A 14,384-nucleotide genomic window follows, 5' to 3' on the forward strand; every position below is an offset into this window, starting at 1 on the left:
TTTCTCCATGACTTGCCTGTGTACTTCCATGGCATTTCCCCAGCTGCTGTTCAATCAAGCAACTTCAGATGACGTCCAGTTTCTTGTGTTTGAATTCAGCTCTTAGAGAACCCTTAAAATCATGGCTCAGATTCACTTGGCTCATTTGTAACTTTTGTTTGGCTGATGGTTTTAGTTCTTGCAGCTACTTTATGCTTTCTCTGCCTTTCTGCTCGGAGAGGGCCAGGTGTATCTCCGAGGGATATTTCAGCCCAGCCAGCTGCACTGCAGTGAGTCCTTCCAGGTGACTGATCACGTTTGATGAAATACCCACCTCCAAAATGGAGGTGAAGCCGGTTAAGGCAATTCTTTTACTGTGCTTCACTAAATTCTTCCTATTTTTAACCAGCACGAACTATTGAAAACTCTTCAGATTTCTAATTTAAGCTAACCCCCATTTTTTCAGCCCTTCTTCACTTACTATCTATACTATATTTTTCCAGAGGTATTTCCTGCTATTCTTCAAAGGCTCAGTCTCTTTCTGTTGCAAAGTTACTGCCTGCACTCCAGCAACAAAAGCTTACTGGGTGGTATATGCAATTGTGTGTGTAGAACATGCAAGACTGGGATCTGAAATACTCAAGTATTTGACAAATTCCTGTGAAGAACCATAGGCACAGCACAGACAATATGCAGGTGTAAAAAAAAAAAAACCTGGAAGTTGACTAGAAATGTTTCAAAATTGTTTCTGAAGTATCTGTGAACTCTCTGACCCCTAGCCAGACTGCCATTTGAGAAGAAATCCCAATCTAGTTCTTTCCTGCCTTTCTTTGAAAACTAAAAAAAAAAAAAGTAATCTGCAATAAGCCTGTGAAAAGGAAACAGCATTTACATATATACTGGATTCAGTTGTTACTTGATAGATCTTTCCTTGGCTAGGCAAATATATTTCCTCTTGTAAATGTACAGGCTCTGCTGCCTTGTATAGAGTTTTGTTTGAAACCACCCAAGAATAGCTCACATAAATAGTGCACAAGTAAGCACAATGGGCTCAACATGCTATAAGCAAAACTCTTTACTCTGCTAAGCTAAATTTTTCAGTTTTTGGCAGAAAGATCATTTTAGAACTCCAATAAATGTACATTCAAGTCATAAGGCTTTTCTCAGCTAAAGATTTACATGGGCCTCCTTTGTATCAGCCACAAAAGTATTTTAAGAGTTTGGAAATTCTAGAAGCTTTCCCCCTGCCTTACTCAGCCACTCAAGCTTGATCCTCATTAAATCCCTTGACATGTAATATATTCCAGTGTACAAGAAGCCCTTCATTACTTCTCCATGCTTAGAAGGTAATAAACCCATTTCAAAGGATGGAACTAGGAACTGTTGCAGGTGTTTCCTTACCACTCCATGCTGAGCCAGGAAGGTCATGCTAACGCAGTTTGAATGAGTCAACAGTATACTCCAGTAATGACTTGAGAAAAAGCATTTTCAGATTGCAGTTAGTTTCTACCCTTGCAGAAGTTTTAGGAAGAAATTTATCTGAAATGTAACATGGGCACTAGAGGCAGTCATTCTGCTGCAAACTCAGTTACCAACTTCTGTCACTGTGGGCTTCACAAGTGGCTGCACATCTGCTAACTGGGCTAGTTTACATGGGTGCTTTCTTAAAACTATGAGTCTAAGGTTTCTCAGCCTTTGCTTTGACACCTGTGAAATGGAGATAATGAATTTAAACAGCAAATTGTCAGGCTCAGCTTATTTAATATATGCAGACCTTTAAGATCTCAGGTGAAAGCCATGCCCCAAAAGCTACCATAATTTAAACTGGAACTATTTTAATTTTACAAGATTCATATCTGATTCATATCAGACTCATCTCAGTACTGAGAATATTTCTGTAGTAAATGTAGAGAATGAATGTGAAGAAGAACAAATTTTTCTGACCCTTTAAACTTTAGTATTTTTTAAGTGTATTTTATAATGAAGTATCAAAATTTTGTCTCAGAATAGTGGTTGTGTTTGTGACTACAAGTGTATTGCAATATTGGCAGAACTGACATCTCTCCAGTAACTCACCAGTTGGACATCCACGTTACTTGAAAATGGGACTACCTTTTTTGGTTAATTATGCACTTATGGACAAAATAAACATGTATTTGGACATTTCCTCTCAGGCACTACAGAGACTCCTCACAGATTCCTGTTCTTTAATTGCACACCTTACCTGTGTAATTAGGAGGGCACAGACAGACATAGTTGTTGATCCCATCCACACATGTAGAGTTATTCTCGCAGTCATTATCTTCACAGTCATCTGGGTTTATTTCACACCTCTCTCCCTCATACCCAAGGGCACACGAACAGCTTTGGAGAAAGACAAAACATAATACAAGTTAGCATGGATTTGAAGAGGTGGGAGGTTTTGGGTATAAAACTGAAATTAAAAGATATACAAGAGAGTTGCTGGAGCCAAAATCATGTCCACTGTGAAGCACTTTAACACTACGTGTTTGGTGAAGGATGCAATCTGATGGTTCATGAGGTCATGCAATTATTTACATGAGATATAAAAGCATCAGCTGTAGACACCTTTTGTTGTGTTGCCCTTTGCTTTCTTTGTTGATAACCCTAGAACTGAAGGAAACAGCCTCAGGGCAGGAGAGTGAACACTCATCAGAATATTCAAGTCCTTGGCTCCTCTGCTAATGATTTTGCAAATACGTGCATACTTGCTTATTGAGGACTGCATAATCGTAGGGCAACTTGGCAGCTTTCAGATGGCTTGCTCTCTTGAAAGAACAACAGCTTGAACTAAATTTACAGACATGAACATTTTCTTCTCATTACCACTTTGTCACTTGTCCAAACAAGAAATGTTTGGGAATGGTTGCTTTTATGAGTACGATGAGGTTTCAGTACTTCCACAGCTCCTCCAATGTCTATTTGTAGAAGAGCTGATGATGTCTAGATGATTTAACTAAAGCTAAACACAAACAAACAATAGCAGAGCTAGTAACGGTTCTGTGAGGATGTGGACATTATTGAAGAATAATTGCAGTAAATATTTTATCTCACAAAACTGTGATGTACGGTCCCTGGAGGGAGCATAAGAAGCTAAGTGGCTGACAAATGACTTTATTTTTTTTTTCAATCTCAGTTTCTTTTCTAGATCTAAAAGTTGGGTTTGCCAAGAGAACCTTTATATTTTAAACTAACTGTAAGTGGTGGATAGGTGGTGGCCATGGTTTCCTGAAAGAGAGTCTAAAAACATGTGTTAAGTGCTTCAGTCATTTCAGTGGCTTCCAAGAAGCCAGCAATGATATTTGAAGTGTCAGTATTGCTGTTCGCGAGTCACAGAAAGCATGTATGCAGAAGGGAAGGGTTGTTTCAAGTCCCAGTCCAAACTACACATTTACTGAGCTGTTCATTTCCGTTCCCATGTGAGTTCTGGTGGCAGAAAAGGAACTGAATAAATGTAAAACACTGCTGATTGATGAGGATGAAAAACAGAAAGCACCAGAGCAGTCACACTAATTGCCAGCCACTGCTTCCTGAAAGCAGGAGAATTTCCAATGCAGAGATGACTGCAATGTACTTTTTCAATTCAGATGGCCAGAGTACTCATGGAGTGGTTATTCTGTTGTATGTGAGTGCCAGGGAGCTGAGTTGGGGAATGCCCTGGAGAAATAGGAAGCTTCAGAGTCTGTGAAGAAAACCTGCAGCACTGTTGTGCTGGTTGCTCTCAGCACGGCGTATGTTTCTCTTCCTGCTGAGTGCCACAGACTGAGTGGAGTGCAGGGGCTCCAAGGGTTGGGATGGTACAGTGCTCATTGCCCTTCGGAAAGGTGGTAGGTTGGGCTTTGAGGATGAGCCTGGATTCTGGGCAACCTCAGAAAATAAGGGAATAACAAAGAGGAAGAAAAAAAGAGTAGGGAATGTGTCCTGAGTAACCACAATATTAGGACCTCCTAGAGGGGTAGAGGACAGGCCAGCCTTCCTTCAGTTCTGCCGTGATCATTCACAGGTCATGAGACTTAGAAACTCCTCACCATGAATACCCAAAACCAAATGGCTCAAATCAGTCCAACTTAGGACCCAACAAATCAAGAAATATTTTCTTTTCCCATTTCTATCACATTGTTGCCAATAAAATATCTCCTCTTGCTGACCCTGCAATGATGCTGAGGATTATAAGAAGCAGATATGAAAGAAGAGCTGGCACAGCATCTTTTGTGGGAACAGGACTGTAGGGGAAGGGGTAAAGACATCTAATTAAATACAGTGGCACATTCATCATGTCACCCTTTTCGATTACAAAACCCCATTTTCAGGGGCTTATAACTCAGCCATAAAAATATGCTCCAGGCTGCATCTTGGCATCCAAGGTCTCAGTTTGGGAGCACAATTTTTTTCTCTCCATTTAAAGAAAAGCAACAAGAGTGGCTTTGTGCTGGTTATTTTTATGTGACTATAACACCATTTTCCTTCCACAAAAGGACTGGGATAGCTTGCATGTATGCAATTAAAAATGACATTATTAAATACTATCACAGTAATGACTCAACTCAGTAGAGTTACCATTAGTAATAATACATGTGGGATTGTTAGCATACAATTGCTCAGTATTAGGACACATTCCATACTGAAGGAAATGTCAGCATAATTAATGACATTTGGCTACTGGTCCCTATGTATTATAGAGAGTCTTTAAATTATTGCTTATGTATAATTCTTTATTTTGATTTGCATTCAAATGTGCCAAATATGAGGACTGAAATTAAATGATAAAACATACAATGTGGGACCTGGATTGAACCATATGTTGAAAGAGTTGCAGTTTGGGACTGTTTGTATGTATTTCTCCAGAAAAAGCTTAGAAAAAAAATGAAGTTTGCAGAGTGACTGGAAGGTCATCAAACTTTTGGGTTCCAGCTGACCGAGAGAGAAAATTAATTCCAGAGACAATGATGAAAACTGTGTTCTGAATAAATAGTGAGGCAGCGAGAGACAGCTTTTCATTTGGACCTGAGAAACAATGGAGCCATGCAGGAAAGAACCATTTCCTAAGACACTGTGATCTAAACTAATACAGGTCCAATTCCTTATTCTTGTTTAGGGATTTTGCATTAGTGTTGTACTTTCCTATAAATAAATAAATAACGCTCAAAGTCATCATTATTCTCTTGAAGATAGGATGGAACACAGAATTTAATTACAACATTTTGGGGGAAAACTTTTGGAGCTGCAGTGTACTAACAATTTTGTAAGTTCACTATAGTCATTTTTTTTCAAAGTGCAATGAAACAGTTAAAAATCTGTTTATTAAAATAGGCATACATACAGTACATTATGTTTCAAAAAACAACTTCTAAATACTGATGATAAATTCTTTGAAGAATATTACTTTTTCTTGGTAGAGGAGCTTTCTACATCTGTATTCCAACAGAGTAGTCTGTAAGCCTGGAAGTGCAACACTTCTCCTTAAACTAGGCTGAATTAACAGTAGGGAGTCCAGAGTTTTTCATTTATGAAGGAACTTAAAGTTTGTGGAAAACACTAAAGAAAATGCTCTGGACAATGGAGATCTTTGTATATGGGGAAAAGTTAAAGTAATGTGCAAACTGTTTCCCAACACCGTAGGCTATCAAAGATAAGCTGGTTGCCTGTGGCTAACTCTGAAGCAGAGCTGACAGCTCTGCCTCTTTCATCAAAGTCTCACTTACAGGCATGCTAAATGAGCAAGACACGTCTGATTGACCATCTCGTTTTATCAGTTTCAATAAGCACCTTTTTTTGGCAACCTTTTGTCATAGCAGACACAGATTAGATTAGAACTTAACGGGAGGAAGAACTTCATGTTTCTAATCCTCTGAGTCACACAGTGACACTTAACTATTCTGTAATGCAGAAAATGTCCCTCCCTAGAAAAAAAGAAAAAAGAAAAAATAAAGAGAGTATGTGAAAATAATTTAGATTAAAAAAAAAGCCTGCAAGAATAAAGAAAGACTGAAGAACTCCAGCTGAACCTGTGCCCTTAGAATGCCCCTCCAGGACCTACTGCTATAACAAATCTGAGCGATTCAGTCCCCTGCTGCTGCGAACCCTCGCAGGTACCAGACACAGCAGGCAAGTCAGGCTGGAATCTCAGTCATAACTATGAATTTCCTGTCTTTGCCTGGTGAACATCACCACCTTAGCATTATTTAAAAGGTAATTTTCTTGTCTAAGGCTACAGAAACTTGAGAGTTAAACTGCCTGGCATTTCATATGCAGGGAGTTTTGGCTTAAGTTTCTTTTTTTAAAAGAGTAAAGATTTGACAAGTTTGGCAGCAGAGTTTGTATATGAATATATTTCCCTTGAGAAGAGAATATACAGAAGATATAATTTCTTTTACAGGCCACACAACAGAAAAATCTAAGGAGGCCTCTCATGAAAATGTTTTTGACATCTACTTCCTCACAGCTTATAATCTAATGCAACGTTTTCCCATCTTGAGGAGCACAACTTACATGCATGCAACTCTTGCAACTCTGACTGCTGCCATCCACTGGAGAAGAGATTTCCCACCATAAAAAAAAAAAAAAAATCTTTTTTTTTTTTTTTTTTTTCCCTTCATGGACTGTTCCATCCCCACTCCACACTTCTCTAAAAAAAGGTAAAGCCTCACACTCCTGTTCTGCAGAACAGGGAGGGACAAGGATGCCTTAGTGGACTGTCTGTATTGAAACACGGTGAGGAACTAGAGCAGTGCATAAGCTGAACATTCAATTTTATGAATAAAGATTTTGATGAGATATGGTTTTATGGGTATTTTATTAGACCAACCCAAGCTATATAAATAACTATAAAAGCAGAAATCTTCCCTAAAAAGCCCCAAACGTTGTTAAGCAACATAACCACTCCTGCTGTTTTGTAAAGGATCTCAAAAACTACATCCATTTGGAACCAAAGTAAAGCTCCTGAAAATGTGAACTTCACGAGAAAAATTCAACAGTAGCTTTTATTTCAGCTCATTCAAAGCATTTTTTTAAAAAAACTTTCTACCATGGAAGAAGAAAAAAAATGATGAATAAAAACCTGAACCAAAATAAAAACTGAAGCCTTTTATTCCAGTATTACAGATATTATGAAATGTTTTACTAGCACGTTTTTAGTGTCAGCCAGGTTTTGCAAAATGAGTACTGAGTGACAGATAATACAATACAGTTTTGCTTTGGTACAAGCTGGCCAAAGCCATCTAACCAGTATTACATGAGGGTGACATAAAGGGAAACTGAACTATAGAGCAATAGAACATTGAACAAACCTCTTGAACAAAACCTGAACTTTTACTCCAAAAATTGCTGGGCTTGTTATGACCTGAATCAAGAAGAGGACTATCAGATCACCAGTGCTGAGCGGTGGTCTCACCAAAATCTAGAGTGCCATGACCATGACCATTTGCACGCGCTACGGTCTGCAGAACCTCTGCATCCCACCCCCATGCACTAATGTGACCCACGCACATGTCTGTACCCGGAGGACATCCTCTGCTGCTCTGCTCTGGGTCTCATTGCAGCTGCTCAAACAGAGCTCCAGATGGCCTCATGGAAACATGCGGCCACGTCTTGTGTTCCAGTGGTATGGTGGAAAGCCTCGGGCTGTTGTTTGTAACAGAGCCCAGCAGTGTCCCTTTCACCACCATCAATGCACACTTTTCCACTGTAGTATCATCAGTTCGCTTCTGCTTCTAGCGTGTGCTGGAACTGCTTCTGGAGAGTGTGTATGTGTGGGGGGGGGGGAGTAGGAGGGAGAATTTTCTTGAGGGTTGGCAAGCCCAGAGACAGAGAAGCTGTGGGGTACTTCTCCCTTTTTCTTCTTCACCATTCATCCCACCCCCACCCACAGGGCAAGAGGGAAGCTATTCTGTGCCTCATTCCCTGATGAAGGGTTTGGGGAGTCAAGAAGAAGCTACAGTGCTCTGCTGGAAATATAAAGGTGTTGTGCCTTTGGCTGGGGAGGAGGATGGGGTTAGTGCAGTCTCTGACTGCACCTGAAGTCCTGTCAGTCACCCAAATTTTCACCTGGCTCTTTCTGTTTTGAAGAAATTGTATTTTCTGATATAAGATGATATGGGTTTGCTGATCTGGTTAACAGTCAACCTCAGCTGGAATAATCCTAATCACGGCTGAAACCAAACTGGAACTGAACTGCAAAAATGTACTGTCTTGACTCTCTTCTTATCCCATTTATAAACTGTGCACTTGTGGGTCTCCCTCCCGCTGTCTCTCCCTCTGTCTTTTGCTGAGAGAAGTTATATATAGGAGAATACACGGCGACAGCCTGATTAATACAGACATGCTCTTAGAAGTGAGGCTTTCATATGTGTAACTGAAACATCATCATGGTGTGCGCTTACACATATTTTGTGCAAGAAATAGCATGAATTCTGAGGACCTAATCAGTGAAAATTTGAGGAACGATTTTCTAAAAAAATTTCTAGCAACTTTTTAATGACAACTAGTGGCCAAAGCCTTGAACTCGTATTTTCTTAGTTGTAAAATAGGACTTGTAGGAGCACTAATCTCCCAACAGCTGCATGAAAAAAAATCTAAATTCCTCTTGGAGTCTCCCCATCTATGTTACATCTTTCTTATGTGGGAAAACTGAAACCCATAATAGCCAGCTGTAAAGGTTATTCTCTTTGCAAGCATTATGCCTAAAAAGATGTGGCAATCTCTCCACATTTTTTAATTGTTTCTTTAAAGCCTGTTTGTCTACAAGATTCAGTATGAAAACATTTTGCATCTGGTTGTCAAGCAACAGATGCTTATTTTACAAATACAAAAAAGGGTATGCGTGCATTTGAAATGCCCCAAGGAAAATTAGCATACAGATAACACAATGCAGATCAGGGAGACCACTCAAAATAGCTCTTAGAGCATGTCCCATTATGAGAAAATAAGGAGGCCTGTTTCAAAGGAAACAATATGTCACCACTGAAACCAGATTAAATTTTTTGTCTGGCAGATAGAATTGTAATGTACAGCAGCTTTTACAAAGTAGTAATTATAGTTCGTTAATGTAAAGTAGAAACATTTATTTTATCATCTCATTTTAAATGAACTTTGTGTTATTACCTGAATCCATCCTTATTTGCCTCGGTGAGGTGGCAGGTCCCTCCATTCTGACATGGATTTTGAATGCAAGAATTAATGGGCACACTGCAGTCCCGACCCTGTTTGGGAAAATTCAGAAGAAAGAAAGGTTAGTAAGATTCCATCTGAATCAATACCTATAGCTCCCTCACCCTATTTGTGAGGCTACTTACAGTAGGGCTATGGTCTTCAGAAGCATCACATCACCTAATGTTTTTTATTGATGGTAGATACATTCATCACTTAAGTGAGAATTTGGACAGGGCGATTATTCTAATCAATGGGACGGGTGGGTATCTTGGTGTCATTTGAGTTTCAAGATATTGGTTAACTCTCCCATTTTATTGTTTTAAGGAAACAGCTGGTTTTATCGGTACTTTAGCACACTTTAACCCCCAGTGATAGTTACACTGAAAAGAATGAATCATGACCAAAGATAGGCAGAAGGCCATGCACAGTCAGCTCAAGACCACAGAGTCAGCACTCATTCAACTGCATTTACCAGGTACTCAGTTAAAAAAAAAAAGTAACAATGCACCATATTCATTACTAGACGTTGTCAAAACTTAAAGGAGAAAATCCATTTTATCCTGGGAGCTGAGTTTGAGTTTCTCTATGGATCACACCGAATCCTGTTTGATATCGTCTTTCAATCAGTTCCTTTTTAAAGATCACCCTAAAATATACATCAGTTCCAACTGAACTTCACTAGCTTGGACAACCTTCACTGTTACTAACTGACTTTTTATTGACTCTTCAAGGCATAGACATCTTTCTCTGATCATTATATTCTACTGATTAGAAAAAGCTATTTGTAAAATTGGCAAAAGCACTAAAGAGGTTGTTCTTTCCCTTCAGTTACTGTCACAGTAAGGTGGAATAAAGACAACTGAAAGTCTGACAGTAGTCAAGGGATCTGTGCAATCAAAACAAGTTCAAGAGATTTCTTTACTCTTCCTATCAAAGATCCTGTTAGCAGTGGCCTTCTGCCAGCTCATCTACTGGAAAGCTGATACATGACTGCAATCAAGATGAGAAAAATATCTCAGGAGAAACATTAATTCAGTCAAAGTTGATGGGATTTTTGGCTTTAGTTTAAAAAACATTATTATTGTACTTGAGAAGAATAACAACAGTGCATCTATTTGGAAATCCCTAAACAAAGAGGGCAGATTCCAGCCCATGACACCAATTCATAACAGCGGTAATCTTTGTGTATTAGTTTTGAACATTGTCCTACCTCTGCCAGCTCTCCTTGCTGACAACACTCATCAGAAGTCATTCCTTTCTCCACTGGCTTTGCAACACTTTAGATAGCTGGTGTGATGTACCAGAGCGGGGAACACTCAACAGACATTTACGTAGCCTCATTTTTCTAAGATTGCTGTGTTGGGGAAATGGAGCATCTTGATGCTTCAGCTATATACTGCACCTGAGAGCATCACCTGTTAGTTGTTTTTCCATCTAGCTTTGAGGCTTTGTTGCTCTCACTTAAGATACGTTACATTAGAATTAAGAATGGGCTTTGAGAAGCCTAACACTGTACTTGGCAGATAACTGACAGTGATTAGCTTGTCTCAGGATGGCTACATGTACAGTGAGGTCTCAGGATGGTTATACAGTGGGGTATAGAAAAGGATGGAGCAACTACTTTAGAAGAATATATTACAAAGACTAAGACTTAATAGTCTGGAGAAAAGGGAGCTAAGGTGGGGGGGGAATGCTATAATTGGTGTTTACAAAATCATGGAGGTGGTAAATGCAGAATTTGTTACTCATCATTTCCCTTAGCAGAAGAGGAACAGTGACTGATAGTTTATGTCAGATAGTCAGATAGTTTAGGAGCCATTAGGCAAATTCATGGACAACAGAGTCAAGACAGATATGAAAGGCAAAAGGCAGACATCAGCATTCCTAACTGGATGATGGTGGGTGCTGGGAGAACCAGAGAGGAGTGCTGACCAGGCTTGCATCCTTTCCTTTAAAAGTAAACACTTGCTGCCTGCAGTACAGAAGGAGTGCTGTGGTAAATGCACTACAGACCTTGCATGGCTTTTCTCATGCTTTTATGTCAAAGTTACTTGAAAGGCTTACTTGGCTCTCAACAAGGAAAATGTTCTTTAGCTTGTTTCAAAAGTCCCTGAACCAAAAGTACTTGATTTTGTGCATTATCAGGAAATAGATCTCTCATGAAAACCACACTAGGATAAATTTGCTCAATTTGTCAATGGCTGCATATCTGTTTGAGAAATCTTGCTTACTTCTTTTGTAGAACAAATAGGCTGGTCACGTCGTTCAAATGGTTCAACACTGACCACTTCTCGCTTACATCCTACATTGAACAGAAGAAATTCTTGCTCAGCTCTTCACAGGTGTCCCCATTTCTGATGACATGCCCAGCCCAGAGGTGGCAAGCCAGTAGGAAGAGGACTGTGCTGGTTCTGCGACTGCTCAAGCTCCGTGCATACTTTTAGTACTGTATAAATAATAGAAGCACTCTTAATTTGTCTCTGGAGTGCTCATCTTGAAATTGGTGCAGTCTCAATAAGCCTTATCAAATGCAACAACAACAGAAACACCACCAGCCCTCAGCAGCCTGTACGTGGGATCTTCCTACAGAGTTCATTTGACCAGGTCTGCCCACTCATGATGCTAGGCTCTCACCTTCACATCATACATTTCAGTCCCCCAGATACTACCAAAGTCTCCAGTATTTTGTTGGACAGGACATAGTGCCATCGTACTGTGAGAAAAACTGAGACACACAGTAATTATACGTTCATCCAATACAGCAGAGGAGCTTTGTTACAGAAATAGGAGAAGAAATGCTATTTCCTGAGGCTGTGGCAGCCACCACTGCCTCCCAGCACTCCCCAGAGAGAGGCAGAAGCTTTGTATTTTTAGATTTGTGCAAATACAAGGCAACACGGACATCCTTTTTCCCTGGTTCAACAAGAAGGGAAACATTTCCAAACAACAACAGAAATACCTGGCTCACTGTGAGTTCAATCCCCCAGCACAGCAGTGCAGACAGCATGCAAGGTCCTCACCCAAGACCTGGCAGAGACAGTTTGTGTTTCATCCACACTGCATTTGCCAAACAGCCCGTGCTTCTCCACTTGAAATCCTGAGCCCCCTAATGTCTCTGGGAAGAATTGGGAAACTGCCGAGGGAAGCTCATGCAGGTTTTATTTTGGCACCATGCGGTCTGCAGCACTTTGCAGACGCAAGTTACACAGCATTAACTCTAATCTGCCGCTACCCTTCTGCAACGCTGCCTGGGCTTTATCCATCTGTGTTGTGAAACCTGTGTGCCTAGCACGTTATCCTAGCGGAGCTGGAAGATGCCATCTCTTATATTTCTCAGATCACAAGTACTTTTCCCGTGTCCCTGAAGAACAACCATTTTATAGATACTTCACTAACATCAGTTACTTCTATTTCATACAAACTCCTCATCCCTGTAGCATTAGCATATAAAATTCTCCGAAGCCAAGCAGAGCAAGATACAAAGCAGAAACCACAGCATTTTTTTTCCTGAAAGTTTTTATCACAGTTGAACACTATAAACAGTCCCATTACTTCTATGCTAATTATTCAGATTATTTTGAATGTTCTTGTAAAAATTTAATAAAGATAAATGTTCAAATGAGAGCAAGACATTTTCAGTCTCTCACTGGCACATGCAATTGCTCATGACTTAGACTTAGCTTTCATTTCTTTGCTGAATGTGGCTGAATTATTGGCTTCTTGGGCCTCAGGCACCATGGAAACCAAAGGGTACGTGCTGCTGAATCAGACAATTACAACACTAAGTTGCTATGTGGCTTTAGGAAAACCAGAGTCTCTCTGACTCAGTTTACTCATTTTAATAAATGGGCAAACACCACATATTCCCTCTCTAGGGATTATCTTCTCTCAGTTGACATTATCAGTAGCACATGGAGAGTCCATACAACACGTACAATTTCTCTAGCACAGAAGACTGAAAACCAAAGAATTCTGAGACCAGAGAAGCTGCAGAAAATATTGCTACTAATAAATCTATAGCAAAGCAAGGCCATTTTATTCCCGTATAAGAATGCCACTACCCAGAAAAGCCTAAAGACATTCTAGAAACATCTTTCAAATGAATAATGCAATTTTCTAGTCTCAATTTACAGAAAGACTATTCTTACTGGAAAAATGGAATTGCTGTCAAACATCAGTAAAATTAATTTATCCATGGATTGGGAAAAACTCTTTGAATTGCATTCCCCAGAAAGAACTATTCTTACAAAGGAGAATATTGTATATTTGCTTCAAGACTAAAGAGCCTTTTAATGAAGTCTGAATCAGAAGAGGTGCAGACTTCGTTTCAAGGACAGGCAAGAAAACATGACTGTCTCAGCAATTCACAGAAAGAGCATGAAGGTCCCTCTGTGTGCAATATTTTATTTCTATTAAGCTGTAATAAATTTTTCTTTAGTCTGATAAGAAAGCATCAGATCCAAAATATGTTTATATAATTTCTCTCATTTTCTGGAGAAGAGGAAAGGATTAGGTGTTGAAACACAGAATTTCTGCAACTAATCAGGAGACTTATAAGTTCAGATTCCAGCTGACTCTTTAAATTTGAAGTACCTCAACTGGTCCAGATTTTAGCTGAGCTAATCCAACTCCAGATTTTCAGTGAATGAGAACAGAAACTGTCCACCATGCTTGGAAAGTGTCAGTTCTTCCTTTATACTTAACAGCAATTAACCACACCGGGCACTAGTGTGTATACAAGCTGTTGCTCACTACTGCTGTGCCAAATGCTGGCCTTTACAAGTACCCAGCACTGGAAAACATGACATCATAATTAGCAAAACACACAAGAACAAGCAACAAAAACTATTATGGACCTCAGCAGGAAGAACAAAGAATAATGTGATTAAAAAGAGCTCATTTGCTTTGATACTATTTCAGCCAACACAATTTTTCTTTTTTTAAATTAATTTTCGCAAATAACAACATTGTCTGTGGAGATTGCATTCAGGATCACATGGCAGAGAGCTGACCTGCGTTCACTTTATTGTGATCCTTCCCTGGTTTCTAGCAGCTGCAGGCACAGCTAAGAGATGGCAGCATGGAGCATACCACAGCCACAAGGCAGCAACCTGGAACAGAAAGCTCTCACCGCTGGCTGCTGCACGAACACAAGGCAGCCACTGATGGAGACACCTGCAAACAGCAGAAATCTCTCTAACTTCAGTGGTCTGCAAACAGGAAGACCTTCCAGCTGA

General features: G+C 39.8%; 1 protein-coding gene across 1 annotated transcript in view; it reads right to left on the reverse strand.

Moving 5' to 3' along the window:
* The window catches only part of SLIT3 (slit guidance ligand 3), a 522,803-nt gene that overhangs the window by 52,515 nt on the left and 455,904 nt on the right, over positions 1–14,384 (reverse strand). The window contains exons 28-29 of the mRNA XM_082771405.1: positions 9,100–9,197; positions 2,204–2,343 (exon numbers count right to left, since the gene is read on the reverse strand). Coding sequence (XP_082627531.1) covers positions 2,204–2,343; positions 9,100–9,197 — 238 coding nt within the window. The remainder of the gene's footprint in view (positions 1–2,203; positions 2,344–9,099; positions 9,198–14,384) is intronic.

This window comes from Aythya marila (genome assembly GCF_965140915.1).
Source record: "Aythya marila genome assembly, chromosome: 14".
Taxonomy (NCBI): domain Eukaryota; kingdom Metazoa; phylum Chordata; class Aves; order Anseriformes; family Anatidae; genus Aythya; species Aythya marila.